This window comes from Ovis canadensis, chromosome X (assembly GCF_042477335.2).
Source record: "Ovis canadensis isolate MfBH-ARS-UI-01 breed Bighorn chromosome X, ARS-UI_OviCan_v2, whole genome shotgun sequence".
NCBI classification, from domain to species: Eukaryota; Metazoa; Chordata; class Mammalia; order Artiodactyla; family Bovidae; genus Ovis; species Ovis canadensis.
Window position 1 is genome coordinate 87,787,021 of NC_091727.1, and position 20,335 is coordinate 87,807,355.

A 20,335-nucleotide genomic window follows, 5' to 3' on the forward strand; every position below is an offset into this window, starting at 1 on the left:
TCCTCACTTGCTAGATGAGGAGAAATTAAGCCTCCCCTTGTCGGGGGCCCCAACAGAGCCCTAACTGCCCTGAGACCCACAGGGCTGGAGCCTGCAGCCCCTGCTCGAGGTCTGTGAGTGTTTAGTGTGGGGGCTCGCTGGTGTCTGGACACCAGGCCCGAGGTTTGGTTTCATTGCAGGGCCCGCATCTGGTGTCATTTTCTTGTTTCTCTTTTCTTTTCCTTTTTCAGCTGAGCACTTCGAGGGCGTCACACCTCAGCACCCTCCGATCACTGGGGTGTCCAGTTCATAACGTGTTTTCTCTTAAAAGAAAGTTTGTCCTGAGGAGCATAGCAAATGGCCCTCGAGGGTTGCACTGCAGAGACAAGAACTCCGAGGTCAGGTAAGGGGAGAGCTCACACACCAGTCCACCGGAACCAGAAGGCTGGGTCTCCCTTGTTGGCAGTCTGGCGCAGGCAGAGGAGGCCCTGAGAAAGGACTTGGGGCAGTGCAGGCCAGGGCTCGGTCAGCCCCAGCACTGAGCTGCCATGACACTCGAACAGTCTGCTCACTTCCAAGCCAAAATGCAGCCCCTTACGAAGGTGCACTGCCTCGGGAACACCTTACCTTTTCAGAAGGTTTCGTTCTATTTTTGTCTTGACTTCTGTATGCCTCCTGACCTGGAATCACACGCAGATGCTGCTATTTAAAAACCACGTTCCCAGAAACCTCAGCATGTGTGGCACCTGCTTACCTATAAACCTACAGAGAAAACAGAGATGGGCAGATTGTAATCTCAAGTCATCTGCTTGTCACAAAAGGCACATTTTATTTACAAAATCAAGGCTGCCTTACATTAAGAGACCCATGTGGTATTTCACTCCCACTGCTCAGTCCTTGGTAGATTCTGACTGATGTCTGTGGAGTGAAGTGGCTAAGCACGCGTCCTCCTGAGCCGGGCTGAGGCAGCAGCCTACGGTCACGCAGGAGTGTAGGGAGGGAGCATGGACTTGATGGGCTGGTCCTGGGCAGTGAAACTGTCTCAAGCCCCAGGTGTGCCCAGGTCACCAGAGGAGAGGCCAGGTGGCTCAAGAGGCACAGAATTAGTTCTGTCCCCAGGGCCACACAGGCAACAGTGTCTAGGAGAGTGGAAATGCAATTCAACCAGACAGGGTGTCTCAGAGAGGGGCCCTGCCTCACAAGTGCTCCAACTAGGTAAGGGTGACCCCGGAGGCCCAACTGGGCAGACCCCAGGGAGCCAGTGATCCATGGGCAACTCACTTCCCCCAGCCCTGCCCGAGCCTCCCTCAGCCAAGTGCTCATTTTGGGTCCTCAGTGGCCCCTGGGCTCCCTTGCTCTGTCCGTTCACAAAGGGAGGTGCCATGGCCAAACAGGGATGAGGTGGGGAGGCTGAAAAAGGCTGATTTCTGGATGACAGAAATAAGGCTTAGCGTGCGGTGAGCCAAGCTGGCCGTGCTCTCGAGTGCTAGCTCTCTGCAGGAGGAACCGCTTGGGACTCTGTGGCAACTGTCATGAGGAAAGGCCTTGGGATGAATCGAGCTACAAACCAGCAGGGAAGGCTGATGAGACAGCATAGTCTGGGTCTTCTCCACGCCTGACCCCACAAGCAAGGCCTACGACCGGGCAGCAAGGTTCTCAACCATCCTCTGAGCCTCTGGAAAGAGAGGGAAGGTCTCCATCTCCAAGGTCTGAGGTCTCAGCAAGGGGGCTCCCCGAGGCCCCATGCAAATCCCACCAGATGACGAGCTCTGCACATCCCCGCCCTCAGGAAATCTGGGGACACCCAAGCCTTCCTCAGGCAGCACCTCCGGCCGCTGAGGGGGCTGGGGCAGTCAGGCCATCATGGGGGCTGGGCTGGACTGCACTGAGGCAGAGTCCTTGGCCCTCAGGGGCCCCAGGAGCAGGGCAGGCCAGCCACCCACTCTCCTCCCAAATGTCTCTCCTTTCTGGGGAAAAAGTCAGGCCAGTGGGGACTTAGAACCCACGAGTCACAAGTTCTTGGCCCCTGAGAGCCCCTCTGGCCACTCTGCACAAGAAGGGCCCATGGTGGGGGCATCGGTGCAGACCAGTGGGGAGAGAGCCACCAAGGAGACAACTCTGGTGATCCTGCAGAGAGGAGAGTGAAGCCATTGTGAGTGGCCAAAGGCCATCTCCAGGCTGCTGAGTTCTTGCTAACTCACCTGCCACTCCTCACCGTCTTCAGCTAAAACAACATCATTTAAACAAAAATTTCCAAAGTCTGGTGATGCTGAGGGGCCCCCATGGGAAGGTGAGTGGTTCCCTGTGCTCCCCCAATGTAATGGGTGCAGCAGGCCCCCATCTAGCATCTGTGCTAGGACTGCAGCCTTCTCTCAAGGCTTAAGGAGGCCCCCTCCTGAGAGAGGACAAGGGTGTCCAGTCACCCTGGAACAGAGGGTCTCATAGAACACAACTCCACACTTACTGGGAATCCTGGGGACCCTGATCTGGGCTGTCAGGCTGAGATACCACCCCCCTCATTTCATCAGTGAACTTGGGGATTCGGGTTTGTCTTTGGGACGCAGTCGCAGGTGGGCAGAGGGAGGTGCCCACGTTCTGCTAAGACTCAAGGTGAGGACCAGAGGAGGCTGAGGGTCCCCAGGGGATGCATGTGTGGCCCTCCTGACAGCCCTGGGGGACCCTGAGGCGTGGCGTCCAGATGTAATGTCATTGATCCCGATGAGAGTGAAGTGAGGGCCTGGGTCAGGTGCCCGGGTTCAGGTCAGCAGAGTGAAGGAACCCAGCTGTGCTAGAACCCTGAGGGGGCTCTGGGGCCCCAGGACAATCCAGGTCATCACTGCTCTCAGCCTTGGCAGGGTTGTGGGGATGAGCCCCCTACTCCCACTTGCTTCTCGGGCTCCTGGCTGGAGAGGCCTGGTTCTAAGGGGAGCAAGGTCAGGGACAGAGGGTGGTGCTCAGACCTGCTGAGAGCAAAGTGAAGAGCAGGAGGAGGCTTGAGGAATGCCCAGGACATCATCTCAGCTTGGGAAGCCCTGGGCTTGGAGCCCTGATGTCCTGCCCACAGATTTCCCTTTGGGGTCTCAGTGAGGTGATGGCTTGGTGTGAGGGCCCTGCCTCCAGTCAACGCAAGGGGCATCCCCGGACCTGCCAGGGCTCAAGATGAGGACCTTGAGGGAGGACACAGGGAATCGCACAGGTCCCGGCACCTGCTGTCAGTCGGGGGCGACTCTCGTGGGGGCACGAGCTCGGGGTCTCAGAGACACTGGAGACTTGACATAAGGGGCGGGGCCTCAGAGATTGGAGGGGAGACTCTTAGGCTTTGAAGGCGTTTGAGTGAGGACCCCGAGGGAGGACTGCGAGGACCCTGGACCCCAGTCAGAGGAGACCTCCGAGAGCCTGTCTGCGTTGTCAGTCCAGGGCGACAGTGGAGTAGAGTGAGTGCAGCAGGCGTGGCCTGACTCCCTGACACTCGCGTCTGCGAGAGATGGGGCCCTGGTGTAAGGCGCGGGGCTTCAGCTGGGAGAGGCGGGAATCCAGGTCCTGCCCGGGGGCAAGGTGAGGTGCCTGAGGAGAGCTGAGGGGACCCGAGGGGGGACTGAGAGACCCCACAGTCCCCGCCCCTGAAGTCGGCTGTGGGGGCCCTTGGGGTGAGAAGCGCACACTGGGCCCGTCTGCCCTCCTCACGTGCGGGTCTCAGAGAGACTGGGAGCGGCAGGGCCTCAAAATGGAGGACGGGACAAACCCAGGTCCTGCCTGAGGCCCAGGCTCCATGAGAGGAAGGAATGAGGCAGTTAGACCCGAACATGGGGAGGGATCCTTGCCTCTGATGGGGGTCTTAGAGGCCACAGAGTGGGGTGAACAGGGTGAGCAGTTTCTTGACCTCTGGCCTAGGGACCTCGAGACCTGAGGCGATCAGGCGCGGGCTGAGGCTTCAGGTCCAAAGAGGGTGGACTTGCCGGACACCGATGGAGGACTGAGCAGACCCCTGCCCCTGTGGTCAGTGCTGGGAGGCCAGGCAGGATGTGAGGAGGAGCTGAGGACCCTGAGGAGGCCCTGGGCAGTGCAGCCACATGTGGGGACTCTTAGTGCTTTCTGTTCAGACTCTGGTCTTGTTCTGAGTTTCCATGCAGGCCCCCAGAGGGGTGGGACCAGGTCGTGCCAGGAGAAAGGTGAGCACTACAAGTGAGCCCTGAGGGGACCACCCACCACACACCTGGGGGACCTCAAAGAGTCCACCCCTTGTACTGTCACGGAAGGCTCAGGGCTGTGCTATAGGACACCCCTGTGGTGTACCCTCCATTTCTCTCACAGGGGATCCAGGAACCAGGAGGTGAAGGCAGAGGTCTGAGGACCATGTCCAGAGGTCAGAGAACAGAAGAGGTCCAGGCAGTGCCAGGAGTCAAGGTGAGGCGGGTACCCTGAGTGTTGCACCAGGGGCTCCCCATCCCAGAACATAGGGCACCCCACAAGGGCCTAATCTCCACACCTTGTCAGCCCTGGAAATCTCAGGCTGTGCTGACTGCACTCTGAGGAGCCACCTCACTTCCTCCTTCAGATAGGCAGGGGACTGACAGCACCCACGAAGAGGAGACCTGTACATGGTCTGTGTCAGACTGCCCAGGACGTGGTTCTCAGCAGAGGCCGCTCTCATCCTCTCCCTCCCCCAGGCCCATGGTCCCCATCTGTCCCCCTGCCTTATTCCTGTCTGTGCTTCGATCCTAGGCATTGCACTTGGGATCGAGATGAGTGAGCTAAGAAAGCCCGAGGAAGACCTTCAGGACCCAGGCAAGGCCCAGGACCCGGAAGAGGAGCAACTCTTGGGGGCTGAGGCAGGGGGAGGCTGCATCCGCCTTGGCCTCCTCCCTGCCAGTCTCCCTTGCAGTAGCCTTGTCCCAGGAAGCTCTGAATGAGATGCTGGTTAACCTGATGAAGTTTCTTGCTCTTCAAGTATCAGGCCAAGGAGCTGGTCTGTGGCATTGAGGTGAAGGAGGCGGACCCCATGGAGCACATCTACATCATGGTCTCCACGCTGGGATTCACCTGTGATGCAATGCTGAGCAGTAGGCAGGGCTTGCCCAAGGCTGGTCTCCTGGTGCTCGTCCTCAGCCTGATCATGCAGAATGGAGACCATGCCCCTGTGGAGGAAGTCTGGGGAACACTCAGCAGACTGAGTGTGTGTTAGGAGTGAGCAATGCATCTTTGGGGAGCACAGGCCACTGCTGACCCACGTATGGGTGCAGGAGGGGTACCTGGAGTACCAGCAGATGCCTGACAACGACCCTCATCAATACGAGTTCCTGTGGGGTCCCTGGGCCTATGCAGAGACCAACAAGTGGGAAGTCACGGAGTATCTGCTCAGAGTCAGCCAAAGGTTTTCCAGAGCCTTCCCACCCCTGTCTGCAGAGACTGTGAGGGAGGAGAAGAGGAGTCCTGACCCAGAGAAGCTGCCAAACTGATCCTTCCCTCTGTGACTGAAGAGGGAGCAGTCAGCTTTCTCAGTAGTGATGGCATGGGCCACTGGGGAACCCTGTGTATAACATCTTTGTGTTCCTTTTCTCTGCGATGATGTGGAAATAAATCTCTATTTTTTATGAATTTTTCCAATGTGTTTTCTCAGCTTAAGCCTTAATAAATTTCAGTATCTAACTTTGTGAATGACATTGATCACACATGTATTTGTACTTAGCCAGTTAAAGGACCAGAGTTTTGCTGTTTTGTAAAAGAGATTGGGAAGTCTCCCATTTTATTTTGTGACCCTGAGCAAGATAACATGGAATTGGAATCACAACTATTTTGGATATGTGAACTTACTAGCAGTATATAGTTGGTGGAAGAACTGGAAAATAAAAAATGATTGTAGTGAATTCTTGATTCTTATAGTTTTTGTCTGTCCTTCTCTAGAGCTAATCCATATCTGTTTACTCGGATTTTGCCAGGTTATTATTTAAGAGAGTAGAAGAAAATAGATGAGATTAATAGCCCCCTTCTCACTGGTTCATTTATTCCTCAGAACTTCATGGGTCCTCTGCTCTGTGGAAGGCCCTGTGTTAGCAGTGAGGACACTGGGAGAAACAGGACACCACCACATCCCATTTGTGCTGGTATCTGGGATGGGGTGGAAAGATGTTCTGGATGCAAGTGGTGCCACATCCATGGGGCTGAGCTCCCAAGAAGCAGGAAGGGCTCCTGCATGAGTGACTGATGGAAGCTCTGTCCAGGTGCCATCCATTCAGGGCCAAGGGTGAGGACCTGGGCTCCTCCCAGTGGCACAGTCAGAAGGTGGGTGTTTTTAGAACTACTCTCTTCCTAGAGCCCTCCAGGAATAGTTATGATGTAGACAGGGTGGAAGAGGAAGGAGCATTTTGGATTCTGGGCACTGCAGATGGTATCCTGGGAGTGGTGCAGCCAGAGGGACTGAGGAGGGTGGAGAGCCCTGGGAGCAAGGGGCAGGGATGCAGCCTAGGAGTCTGGAGCTGAGCTTCAAGGCAGAGCTACATGAAGACCACACAGGCCTCACCCTCTGCCCTCCTTCTGGGGTCCATCCGTCTCTCCCTTTCCCTTCATCACATGGCAGGGCTGGGTCAGGAGAAGAGGAGACATGTGGATGGGGAACCGGTGCCTGAACCTCTATGGAGAGGAGTGCAAAGTGCCAGGTGGGAACCATGGCTCATAGGTCAGTAGGACTGTTATGATATCTCCTGGGGGAACCATCTTCCTTTGGGAAGAGCATGTCCTGTCACCACCATTAATAGAGTAACCAGTAGCCACATGAGGCTGGGTAGTGTGAACTCAAATGTGCTTAGTGTGTCCCAGGGCCTGACCATCTGCCTTAATATAATGTGAAGTCAAATGTAAATAGTTAGAAGTGGGTAACGGCTAGATAGCCCCGCTGAGGAACTGCAGAACCTACTTGGGGGACCAGAAGCACAACTTCCCTTGTGGGTCACTGGGAGTGGTGGTAGGTGGGGTCTCTGTTTCCTCTGGTTTCAGGGCCATATATCTTACTCAGTGGGGGAGCTAATGCAACGACAGATGTGGAGTTTGTCCAGTCCCTGGAAGGTGAAACCCCAGCACCAGGGGCTCTCATATCCCAGTGTGCACCTCACATGTTCTTCGTAGAGGCATTCCACTGGCCCAGGAGACCAGCAGCTCTGGAAGCTGTGGTCTCAGGGCAATGAGGGCTTTGGTGTAAGGGTCCAGCCTTGGGTAAACTCAGGGACATCCTGTACCTTCCAGAGCTCAAGATGAGGACCCTGAGGAGGACACAAGGACCCCTTAGATCCCACCCCTGCTGTCAGCCCTAGGCATCCCTGGCGGCAGCACGAGCACCTGGCAGTGTGTCCTACCTTTGGCATCCCTGTCTCTGACAGGTTGGGGACCTGCTTTAAAGGGGCGGGCCTTAGAAGGAGAAGGGGAGGAGCTTAGGTTCTGAAGAAGTCTGGGTGAGGACCCTGAGGAAAGACTGAGGGGAACCTGGACCCCATCACAGAGTGGGCTCAGGGAGCACATAGGGTGGGATGAGCACATGCCGGCATTTCCTGACATCCGGGTCTCAGAGAGACTGGGGACCTGGTATAGGCGGCAGGGCCTCAGGTGGGCAGAGAGAATTCCAGGTCCTGTGGGGTAAGCAGTTGAGGTGGCTGAGGGGGGAACTAGGGGACCCTTGACCTCAAAGAAAGCTGTCTCTGTTGTCGGTCCTTGAAGACCGTGAGGTAGGATAAGAACAGCAGGCATGGTCTGACTTCCTGACATCCGGGTCTCAGAGAGACGGCACGTGGTATAAGGGGCGGGGCCTCAGTTGGGGAGAGGAGAGAATCTGAACTTGTACTCGGAGACAAGGTAAGGCCTTGAGGAACGATAAGGGGACCCCCAAGGAGTACTGATGGAGCCCCACAGATCCCTGCCCCTGTCGCCCGCCCTGGGAGACCCTGGGGTGAGAAGAGCACACTACACCTGTCGTGACTTTCTGACATCCGGGTCTCAAGAGAGACTGGGGCCCTGGTGTGAGGAGCCAGGCCTCAGACTGGGGGAGGACAGGGCTCCGGTCCTACCGGGAGTCAAGGTGAGGACGCTGAGGGAGGAGTGAGGGGAGCGGGACCCCAGAACAGAGGGGACCCTGGTAGTCCCCAGGCAGGAGGACCTCATGCCCCATTTCCTGACATCGGGTCTCAGAGAGGCGGGGGACCGGGTGAGAGCGGCGGGGCCTCAAAATGGAGGACGGGGCCTCAAAATGGAGGACGGGCCAATTCCAGGGCCTGCCTGGAATCCAGGCTGCAGGTGGGGAAGGACTGAGGCCGTTAGACCCCAACACAGGGAGGGATCCTTGCCCTTGATGGGGGTCTTAGAGGTCCCAGAGCGGGTTGAGCAGGATGAGCAGTTTGTCGACCTCTGGCTTAGGGGCCCGGGGAGGTGAGGTGCTCAGGCAGAGGGTGGAGGCTTCGGATCCACAGAGGGTGGACTCCCCGAACAGAGCCAAACCCACCCTTGTGGTCAGTGCTGGGAGTCCAGGCTGGACGCGAAGTGGGGACGGAGCATCTCCCCAGCCTAGGACCCGCGGGAGGCCCTGGGCAGGTGCAACCACATGTGGGGCGCCTTAGCGCTTTCCTTTCAGACTCGGGTCTTGTTATGAGTTACTCTGCAGGCCCCCAAAGGGCAGGGTCCAGGCTGTGGCAGGGGAAAGGTGGGCACTACAAGGGAGCTATAAGGGGACCATTTCCTCCACAACTGGGGGGGGGGGGCTCAGAGTCCAGGGGTGTGCCACAATCTACCCCCGAGGGGCCCCCTCCATTTTTCTCACAGGGGTTCCAGGAACCAGGAGCAGAGGTCTGAGGCCTGTGTCCAGAGGTCAGAGAAAAGAGGAGGTCCAGGCAGTACCAGGAGTCAAGGTGAGGAGGTGGATGAATGAGCACCAGGGGCTCCCCATCCCAGAACAGAGGGGACCCCACAAATCCCTAATGCCCCCACCATGTCAGCCCCAGAACCTCTGGCTGTGTTGGCTGCACCCAGGAGAGCCACTGCCCTTCCTCCTTCGGGTAGCTGGGGGTCAGACTGCCCAGAAGGATGGCTGCTGTGAGGCTGAGAGCACCCCTCAAGAGGAGACCTATAAGTGGCCTGTGTCGACCACCCAGGGTGTATTTCTTAGCTGAGGCCCATGGTCCACAATGTCCCCTGCCTCACTCTTGTCTGTGGTTTGATTCCAGGTATCGTGCTCGAGGTCAAGATGAGTGAGCTAAGGAAGCCCAAGAAAGACCTTCAGGACCCAGGCGAGGCCCAGGGCCCGGAGGAAGCACAGCTCTTGGGGGCTGAGAGAGGGGAGGCAGCAACCTCCTCAGCCTCTTCCCGCCCAATCTCTTTGTGTGCCGCTGAGGAGGCCTTGCCCCAGGAAGCTCTGAATAAAATGGTGGCTAACATGGTGAAGTTCCTGCTCTACAAGTATCGAGCCAAGGAGCCAACCTCTGATGCCGAATTGCTGCATACGGTCCTCGGAGGTAACCAGGAGCACTTCCCGGTGGTCTTCCGCCAAGCGGTTGAATGCGTTCTGCTGGTCTTTGGTATAGATGTGAGGCAGGTAGAAACTGCGCCCATCTACATCATGGTCCCCTGCCTGGGCCTCACCTGTGATGTGATACAGAGCGGTGAGCAGGGCCTGCCCAAGGCCGGCCTCCTGGTGGTGGTCCTCAGCCTGATCCTCCAGAATGGGGATCGCGGCCCTGAGGAGGAGATCTGGAGAGCACTCAACAAGATGGGAGTGTATGTTTGGAAGGAGCATTCTATCTTTGGGGAGCCCAGGGAGCTGCTGACCCAAGTGTGGGTGCGAGAGGGGTACCTGGAGTACCGGCAGGTGCCTGACAGCGACCCTGCTCGCTTCGAGTTCCTGTGGGGTCCCCGGGCCTTTGCAGAGACCAGCAAGGAGAAATTCACAGAGTATCTGCTCAGGGTCAACCGAAGGGCTTTTAGGTCCTTCCCATTCCCTTCTGCAGAGGCTGTGAGGGAGGAGAACGAGGGGTCCTGAGCCAGAGCAGCAGCCAGGCTGATCCTTCCCTCTGTGATTGAAAAGGGAGCAGTCAGCCTTCTCAGAAGTGATGGCCTGGGCCACTTGGGGAACCCGGTGTGCAGCATTTTTAGGTTCCTGTTCTCTGCGATGACATGGAGACTGATCTCTGTTTTCTTTAGGAATTTTTCAAATGTGTATTTCAGCTTAAGGCTTAATAAACTTCAGTATCTAACTTTGTGAATGACATTGATCACACATGTATTTGTACTTACCCAGTTTAAGGACAACAATTTTGCTGGTTTTTAAAAGAGTTTGGGAACTTTCCAATTTTATTTTGTGACCCTGAACATGGTAACATGAGATTGGAATTATAAGTATTTTGGAAATGTGAACTTACCTAGCAGTAAGGTACTTGGTGAAAGAATTAGAAAATAAAATGTGATTATAGCGAAATCTTGCTTCTTATACTTTTTGTCTGTCATTTTATACAGCTAAGCTATCTCAGTTTATTTGGGTTTCCCCAGGTTATTATTTAAGAATGTAGGAGAAAACTAATCCAACTAAATAAGGCCCTGCTCCTGGCTCATTTATTCCACAGGACTTAAGGGAGCTCGTGCTCTGTGACAGGCCGTATTAACAGTGGGGACACTAGGAAAAGCAGGCCACCCCCACACCAGCAGTGATCATCTAAGAGCTGCAGCCACATGAGGAAGGTGGAGCGACATCCCCTAGTCCCAGAACAAGGCAACACAGGGCAGGGCAGTGGGGCTCCAGGAGAAGCCCTCGAGTGTCAGTGCCTGAGCCAGGGCAGTTTGGGCTTTGGGAAGCTGGGTTCCTTCTGTGGGAGGTGATTGAGATGAGGCTGGGTGGTGGCAGTACCAGACCTCTCGACAATGTCTTATGGGTGAGAAGAAAATTTGAAATAGGACATACACAATAGAAGTTCTTCTTCACTCGGAGATGAATCTCCTGGGTCCAAAAGAGAAAGTGCACTTTGATCAGAATCAAATAGACTCCTGGTTTTTCTGCCTGAGTGTAAATACATTTGAAAGGTTCCAAATGAGACATGAGTAAATTTGGGTTGGCACACAATCTTCTCAGTCTCAGGGTTTATAGCTGAAGACATTTCAGTTACCATGTTGCAGAAACTGGTACTCGAGAATCCAAGCACGACACTAGGAGATTTGGATAACTCAGGTTTATTATGCTGGCAGGCACAGAGGAGTCAACACTCCAAGCTCTGAGCCCCGATCAAAGGGATTGCAGAGTTTTCATAGACAGACTGTAGTGGGCAGCACTAGCTGTTAATAGGCTGGTTTAAACTAAGGGGTTTCTCACACTTGGGAACAGTGGTCAAGATGAGGAGGGGGATGCCTGACCTGCACAGGCATGATTAAGCAGGTTTGCAGGGGCAAAGAGCAGGACAAGGGTGAGTGAGATGAACTCCAGTTTCTAGCATTGCAAGTTCCCGCTTTCTGAGACTACAGGACCCAGGTGATCTAGACTTTGCAAGGGGGAAGCTGTTACAGAGGCAGAAGGAGAAGGAGGTCGTGTAAAATTTTAACTTTTCCTCTTCATTCTCCACTTTTGATGCTTCTATCACTCATTGTAGAAAGCATCGTCCCATGTGTTTGGTAGGACATTCCAAGCTCCCCATCATTTAGGGAGAGTGTACTGAATTATTACCATTTGTAACTTTGTGGATTCAATCCGAGAGCTTATGAACTGGGTAAGAGTATAGAGAATACAAGAGCCAAACAAGAGCACTGCAAAGAGCATGAAGAGAGGACCTGTTAAAGGGAGAAGCCATGATGCCCAGCTCCAGATATTGCTCCAATTACCCCAAGAATTAGCTAGCTTTTCTCTCTTTTGATGATTTGTTCTCTTTGATGTTGGGCCATGTTCCTGACTATTTCTGACTGGTGTATATAAAAGCAGCATTCTTCATTCAAGAAGAGGCAGCTGAAAAGGCAGACACTTTTCAACTGTCAGTAGGTCTGATGCTGCTGCTGCTGAGTCGCTTCAGCCATGTCCGACTCTGTGCAACCCCATGGACTGCAGCCTACCAGTTTCCTCCATCCATGGGATTTTCCAGGCAAGAGTACTGGAGTGGGTTGCCATTGCCTTCTCCAGTCAGTAGGTCTAGACCTCTCTTATTTGGCAAAACCACCTCAGCCAGGGAGTCTAGTTGGTCCTGTAAGGCCACTAAAGATTTGGCCACTCTCCCAATGTCGTCTGTGAAGTCTTTGGATACTGTATGATAAGAGGTGGTTGATGAAGCAATTCCTATTCCCATACCTATCCCAGCCATGATTCCCAGACTAGCTAGTAGGGGTATAAATTGGATGACTCTTTTTGACAGCATATGTGCTGCCAGAGGTACGGTGGGAGTCTGGTTGTTAGGGACAATATTCATCTGGGGAGTGAGGAAAGCTAGGGTGCAGATATCCGCCTAATTGACAGGTAGACATAAGTAAGCATCTGTCCCACAAACAAAGAAAAGGCCTTGATGGGGGCGGCACCATCTATAACAGCAAGGGACACCCAATGGCTGCAAAGCAGCCTGCACATAACAGATAACTGAAGACTTGCAAAAGGTTTTCTCCCCATCTTTGGGCTGTCACGGCTGTAGCAACTGAGCCTATCGTGAAGGGGCATCAGTTATACTGCGGAGCAATTTAGTTGGTAGGGAGAATCGATCGTAGACTTCCAGTAAGAATGAAGCTTCCCATTACAGTGAGATAACAGACAGTTAACTGTGAATTCTGACCCAAATCCTAGTCCTGGGGTGCGACAGAATCTAATCCTGTGGTGAAGAGCACACAAATAACAGCAATCAGGGATAGAGTCCAGGGTTGACAATGAAAATCCATTGATATTTTGATAGCCAGATCCTGAAGCTTCTGCCATGTATTGACCAGCTAGCTGCCGGAGTGTGGCTGGAGCAAGGCTGAAGAATCCTCAAGCTTCTGCTGTGCATGTACTTAGTCAGCTTCCGGAGTGACTAGAGCAGAGCTCAGCATCCATCGCGGGTGAGGGTTGTTGTTTCTGAAATAGACCTTAAGGAGCTTTTTGGGGCCTGAACTGCTTTCCAGGTGTCCTCATTACAGGAAGCCACTGCCTTCGTGACTCTGGTGTGGTGGATCCAAGGGATGATGCCTGTAACTTTAACAGTAGTAGGGGTTGCCAGGATGACCGTGTGAGGGCCTGTCCAAACTGGCTGAAGTGGCTCCTTTTTCCAGTCTTTAACCCATACCTCATCTCCTGGCTGACAGGGGTGAACCCAATTGCCCAGTGGAATGGGTGTCCTTCCTCCGGTTTCTTAGGCGATATGGCGGAAGACTTTCCAGGGCCTGGGGGTGTTGGGACATCTCCAGGTCAGCTAGTTGTTGATGGTCTCCTTTGAGCTTTCTGATCACTGGGGGTGGTCTCCCGTATAAGATCTCAAAAGGAGAATAGCCTGAGGTCCTCAGGGTGCACTTATGGAGGGCAATGAGAGTCCACAGGCTAAGGCAGCTTGTTCTAGTGTTGTCTGAGCATTGGCCAGGGGACATTTTTGTCATACTAGTACTTGGAGAAACAAACTTAACAAGAATGTTAAAGATATATTGCCCAAAGATTAATAGAAGTAGGAAAGCTGCTGAGGTGCAACCAGGAGAACCAGGTCCAGACATTGGTTCGTGACATTAGTGTTTCTCTAGGTGTGAGAAGATGCAAGAAGTGGACTCATAAAAATCTTTACCTGAAAATATCTGACTATCTGAAGGCCTGTTTTCCTGGGGTTTTCCCAGAGCACAGAGTGCCTTATTTTTTGTGTCCACCCTGAACTCCTTTCAAGGAGGTGTTGAAGGTCAGCATCTTGTAGTGGTCATGATTCAGTCTTTGTAGAGGCAGCTGGCAAGGGCCAACTTCCAGTCAGCAGGGCCCCTTCATAGTCATATTTGACCATGTTTGGGAGGCATTTCATGGTCACTGTGTCCCACAGTGCTGGGAAGGCTCATTCCCGGGTCTAACAAAGATTCCATTGACAGGCCACTCAGTGTGTTGTCACTAGACCAGGCCTTGTAAGTAGCAAAAGTCTCTGGACCATACCTGTCCTACTAGCTTCTTGGTCCAGGAAAATGTTTCCTCTTGTTGCTTCTTCCCATATCTAAAGTTACATTATTATAGTTAATGGTCTCATATGGAACTGCATGTCGGCATTTTATCACAGGCTCTGTCACACATTTGGTAACATAAGAAATTATCTTCTGAAACAAGCTACATAGAAAATAATATAGCTAGCAGTTATTAGTAAGGTCACAAGCAAGAATTTAAGTCAAGAACTTTCATTGGGGATAGCCCGGTATACCCCAGGTCACCTGTCTCAGTTAAATGATTATAGCCAAGTGTTAATCTCCTGGTTGTACATCATGGAGCATCTGACCTTTATCCAAAGACTGGCTGCTGAGGTAAGCTTTAGAAATAATCTTGAGTGTCCTTTTTAATAATTTAATTAAACCTTTTAGCAATGTAACATAACAAGGAACTATCTCAGAAGTGAGTCTTAGTAGCAGAGACCTTAATTAACAAAACTAGAACTTAATATTTAATGAAACATGATTTTTTTGGGAGAATTCATGTGAGGGCATTAACACTGTAGCCAGGTAAGGCTTTAACCCATCAAATAAAAATGAGGTCTGTCAGGGAGCCGGGAAAAGCTAAGCAACTTTCTTGGATTTCCCATAACCCTGGATCTTTGATTTTTAGCTATTGTCTATTTATTTTTAATTTCCTGATTTAAAAGGAGACTGTCACCATGTTTTAAGGACATCAGGATAGCAAAAGTCTAACCTTGAAGGGTTATTTTTTGTTGAAGCAGAATGAGCTTTGTCTACATGTACCATAATCTTAAATAATGTTTATTTACATTACTAAAGTAACAAAAAGATTTTTTAAACAAATAAAAATCACTTAAAGGCAAATAAATTTATAATCTGTTATCAAAAGCTGAATTTTAAGAAAACTTTCTTCTCTAAACAGAGAGAAGACTAAATTCTAGTCTGGTACCAGCTTACTGTTAATAACAAAATTTGTTTATCTGTTTAATCTTAGAAAGTCTTTTCCATAAGTCTTGAAGAACTAGCAGTATTATTCTAAATGCATGGGAGTAAATTCATAGAAGACATGATTAAAATCTGATTCTATTGCGATTGACAAGGAAACCTGGTCATAACATTTTAATATGGACATGGAACAACAGATTGGTTCCAAATAGGAAAAGGAGTACATCAAGGCTGTATAATGTCACCCTGCTTATTTAACTTATATGCAGAGAACATTATGAGAAACACAGGGCTGGAAGAAGCACAAGCTGGAATCAAGATTTCTGGGAGAAATATCAATAACCTCAGATATGCAGATGACACCACCCTTATGGCAGAAAGTGAAGAACTAAAGAGACTCTTGATGAAAGTGAAAAAGTTGGCTTAAAGCTCAACATTCAGAAAACTAAGATTATGGCATCTGGTCCCATCACTTCATGGCAAACAGATGGGGAAACAGTGACAGACTTTATTTTTTTGGGCTCCAAAATCACTGCAGATGGTGACTGCAGCCATGAAATTAAAAGACGCTTACTCCTTGGAAGGAAAGTTATTACCAACCTAGACAGTATATTCAAAAGCAGAGACATTACATTGCCAACAAATGTCCGTCTAGTCAAGGCTATGGTTTTTCCAGTGGTCATGTATGGATGTGAGAATTGGACTGTAAAGAAAGCTGAGTGCTGAAGAATTGATGATTTTGAACTGTGGTGTTGAAGAAGACTCTTGAGAGTCCCTTGGACTGCAAGGAGATCCAACCAGTCCATCCTAAAGGAGATAAGTCCTTGGTGTTGATTGGAAGGACTGATGCTAAAGCTGAAAATCCAATACTGTGGCTACCTCATGCGAAGAGTTGACTCATTGAAAAGACTCTGATGCTGGCAGGGATTGGGGGCAGGAGGACAAGGGGACAACAGAGGATGAGATGGCTGGATGGCATCACTGACTCGATGGACATAAGTTTGAGTGAACTCCAGGAGTTGGTGATGGACAGGGGGGCCTGGTGTGCTGCAATTCATGGGGTCTCAAAGAGTCAGACACAACTGAGCGACTGAACTGAACTGACCTGAATTGTTGCTTCTTGACATGTATACAGGTCTCACGAGACAGGTAGGATGGTCAGAGATTCCTATCTCCTTAAGAATTTTCCAAAGTTTGTTATGATCCATACAGTTGGGATTCCCTGGTAACTCAGCTGGTGAAGAATGTGCCTGCAATGCAGGAGACCCCAGTTTGATTCCTGGGTTAGGTAGATCCCCTAGAGAAGGGATAGGCTACCCACCCCAGTGTTCTTGGGCTTCCCTGGTGGCTCAGCTGGTAAAGAATCCGCCTGCAGTTCTGGAGACCTGGGTTCGATCCCTGGGTTGGGTAGATCCCCTGGAGAAGGGAAAGGCTACCCACTCCAGTATTCTGGCCTGGAGAATTCCATGGACTGTATAGTCCATGGCTTCGCCAAGAGTCGGACATGACTGAGCGACTTTCATTTCACACAGTCAAAGGCTTTAGTGTAGTCAATGAAACAGAGGTAGATGTCCCTCTGAAATTCCCTTGCTGTCTCTATGATCAGAAGAATGTTAGCAATTTGATTTCTGGTTCCTTGTGACACTGGATATGAGCCTTTGTTACTTCTCACAAGGACTTCAGGAACCTAGAGGTGAAGACCTAGGTCTGAGAATGTGTCCTGAGGTCACAGAATACAAGGTCCAGGCAGTGTGAGGAGTCAAGGTGAGGTGGGTGCCCTTGGTATGCACTAAGGGCTCCTCATCCCAGATTAGACGGGACCCAACATGCCGCAAATCACTTCCCTCCTCATCCCATGAAACACTGGCTATGCTGGCTGCAACCTCAGGAGCCATCTCACTTCCTCACTTGATAGTGGAAAGTCGACCAAGGAGGAACACCCGTGTGAGACCCAAGAGCAGCCCTCAGGAGGAGATCTGTAAGTGGCCTGAGTCAGAGCAGTCCAGGGCATGTCTCTCAACTGACTGCTCTTTACTGCTCCTCTGGGCCCCGCTCCGCACCCCCCACCCACCCCGCCCCTCCGCCAGGCCCGAGGTCCCCGTCTGTCCCCTGCATCACTCCTCTCAACGGTTCGATCCCAGGCATCATGCTCATGGTTGAGATGAGTGAATTCGGCAAGCCCAAGGAAGACCTTCAATGCCAAAACCAGGCCCAGGGCCCAGTGGAGGTGCGGCTCGGGGGGGCTGAGCCAGAGGAGGCCTCAACCTCTCTGGCCTCCTCCTGCCCAGTCTCCTCTTCCTCTGCCATCGCCCATGCAGAGTCCTTGCTAAAGAAGGCTCTGAATGTAATCACAGCTGAACTCCTGGGGTTCCTGCTGCTCAAGTATAGCACCAAGGAGCCAATCTCCCAGGCTGAAACAGAATACGGTTCTCAGGGATAACCAGGCCCACTTACCGGTGGTCTTCCATAAAGCCACACAGTGCCTGCCCCTGGTCTTTAGCGTGTGCATGAAGGAGGTAGACCCCAGGGAGCACATGTACTTCCTGGTCCCCACCCTGAGCCTCACCCTCAAGAGATGCAGAGGGATGGGCAGAGCGTGCCCAAGGCTGGCCTCCTGGTGATGGCCCTGAGCCTGATCCTTCCAGCAAGGGACCTGACACAGAGGAGGAAGTCTGGGGAGCACTTAGCAGGATGGGGCGGGTGTGTCTGGAGTGAGCACTTCATCTCTGGGGAGCCCAGGGAGCTGCTGACCCTAGTGTGGGTGTGGGAGGGGTACCTGGAGTGCCAGCAGGTGCCTGACAGCGACCCTGCTCACTACGAGTTCCTGTGGGGTCCCTGGGCCTATGTGGAGACCAGCAAGTGGCAAGTCAGGCCATTTCTGCTCAGGGTCACACAAAGGGCTTTGAGGGCCTTCCCACCGCTGTCTGCAGAGGCTGAGGGGGAGGAGGAAGAGGGGGCCTGAGCCCGAGCAGCAGCCAGGCTGATCCTTCCCTCTGGGATTGAAGAGGAAGCAGTCGGCCTTCTCAGAAGTGAGGGCCCGGGCCTGTTGGGGGACCAGTGTGAAGCATCTCTGTGTTCCTCTTCTCTGCCATGATATGCAGATTCTTTTCTTTAGGAACTTTTCAAACTTTGGCTGTTTTAATAGAAAGCTAAATAAACTTCAGTGTCTTAGCTTTGTGAATGATGCTGATCACAGTGTGTTTGTGCTTACCCAGTTCAAGAACAAGAGTTCTGCTGTTTTTTAAAAGTGATTGGGAACACTTCCATTTTGTTTCATGACCCTGAACAAGATGAAATGGAATTGGAATAGAACTATTTGGGAAATGTGAAAATACTTAACAGTAATATCATTGGGGAAGATTTAAGAGATAAAATGTAATTGAGGTGAGTTCTTGCTTCTTATATTTCTTGTCTGTCATTTAATACAGCTAAACTATCCCTGTTCAGTTAGACCTTTTTGGGTTATTATTTAAGAAAGTAAAAAAAAAAAATCTGATCCAACTTAATAAGTCCCCTGCTCCCTGACTCATTTATTCCACATTTATTACTTCATGGAGCTTCTGCTCTGTGGAAGGCCCTGTGTTAGCAGTGGGGGCATGTTAGCAGGAAACATGGGATCCTTATGTAAACCTACCAAAATTTGGAAATAAATATGTGATTAATTCAATGCTTTTTTAAAGTAATTCATTGGAAAGACTGATGCTGAAGCTGCAGCTCCAATATGTTGTCCATCTGATGTGAAGACCTGATTCATTGGAAAAGACCCTTGTGCTGGGAGAGATTAAGGGCAGGAGAAGAAGGGTGACCAAGGAAAGAAATGGTCGGATGGCATCATCTACTCAGTGGACAGGAATTTGGTCAAACTCTGGGAGACAGTGAAGGACAGGGAAGCCTGGCATGCTGCAGTCCATAGGATGGCAAAGAATGGGATGTGACTGAACAACAACAAATTCACAGTTTTAAATACAGACAAAGGTTTTATGTAAATAACAATAGCACGCTGTCTGGGGGGAAAAGCATACCATTTGCACTTTGCCTGGGGTGGGGTGGAAATGTATTTTGGAGGCAGGTGGTGCCACATCCATGGGCCTGAGCTCCCAAGAAGCAGGAAAGGCTCCTGACTGATGGAAGAGCTGTCCAGGCGCCATCTGTTCAGGGCCAAGAGGGAGGACCTGGGTTCCTCCCAGTGGCACAGTCAGAAGGTGGGTGTTTTTCCAAGGACTGCTGTCCTCCTAAAACCCTCCGGGACAGTTGTGATGTAGACAGGGTGGAAGAGGAAGGAGCATTTTGGATTCTGGGCACTGCAGATGGTGTCCTGGGGGTGATACAGCCAGAGGGACTGAGGATGGTGGAGAGCCCTGAGCCAAGGGGTAGGGATTGAGAGAGTCAATTCCCAGGCAGGATGATGACAAGTCCAGGTTCCCTGAGGAGGGGAAAGGGGTCTGAATTCTCAAGGAGGAAGAAGGGACAAGTGTTTAAGCCTTTACATTTCTTAGTCTTAGTCACATAAAATGTTTTTTCCTTTAAGCCTCAAACTGATGACTACACAACAAACAACTCAGCTTAAACTCTGTACTAGGGATTATACAGCAACAATGCTTGAGGACAATTTCTCCTACCTGAAAACCTTCTGACTGACTAATCCTGCTATTTTAGAATGTGTATTACGGGAGTGGGTCTGGTAGGCTTTTTCTATTTTTAAGCTCTAGTCCTGTTATCCTAGAATGTAAATTGTGAGAGTGGGTCTGGTAAGATTTTTACAACCTTGAGGCAGTCCTTTGATTAACTGTAATAACCAATTATAAAAAAGTATATAACTCCCTTGGTAACACCAGCAAGGGGGGCACTCTCCGTCCCCCTTCTGATGTCTATGTCAGAAGCTTTCTCTGTCCCTTTTCTTACTTTAATGAAACTCCGCTACACAAAAGCTCTTGAGTGATCAAACCTGGCCCCTGGTCCCAAAGCTAAATCTTCTTCTTTGGAGATCATGAATCCAACATAATTCACCATAAGCTATCAGGATGCAGCCTAGGAGTTTGGAGCTGAGCTTCAAGCCAGAACCACGTGAGGACCACACAGTCCTCGCCCTCTGCCCTCCTTCTGGGGTCAATTCTTCTCTCCCCTTCCCTTCCCTATGTGGCAGGGCAAGGCCAGGAGAGAGGAGACACGTAGATGGGGAACTGGCCTAAGAGCCTGTGGGGATGGTGAGAAAGCAGCTGCAGTACACAAGACTGTGAAGGCCATTTATACCAAAGCAGCCTCCGGAATCTCGGGTTCCTTCTCTAACCAGCACAGTCGTGAAACATACCACTCTGTT

At 51.5% G+C, this 20,335-nt stretch overlaps 1 protein-coding gene and 2 pseudogenes across 1 annotated transcript; all 3 read left to right on the forward strand.

The window, feature by feature from the left end:
* The first annotated feature begins 4,304 nt into the window (after positions 1–4,304).
* On the forward strand, positions 4,305–5,574 carry LOC138930415 (melanoma-associated antigen 1-like; annotated as a pseudogene).
* Positions 5,575–8,347: 2,773 nt separating this feature from the next.
* Positions 8,348–10,426, forward strand: LOC138930417 (melanoma-associated antigen 10-like). Its single transcript, XM_070290607.1, has 3 exons — positions 8,348–8,388; positions 8,779–8,864; positions 9,180–10,426. The coding sequence occupies exon 3, from the start codon at positions 9,200–9,202 to the stop codon at positions 9,989–9,991; it is 792 nt and encodes a 263-aa protein (XP_070146708.1). The 5' UTR covers positions 8,348–8,388; positions 8,779–8,864; positions 9,180–9,199; the 3' UTR covers positions 9,992–10,426.
* Positions 10,427–17,179: 6,753 nt separating this feature from the next.
* On the forward strand, positions 17,180–17,980 carry LOC138930416 (melanoma-associated antigen 9-like; annotated as a pseudogene).
* Positions 17,981–20,335: the final 2,355 nt, after the last annotated feature.

Excerpts from the sequence above, each read along its gene's own strand:
- LOC138930417 (XM_070290607.1), top strand. The coding sequence starts at position 9,200 with ATGAGTGAGCTAAGGAAGCCCAAGAAAGACCTTCAGGACCCAGGCGAG.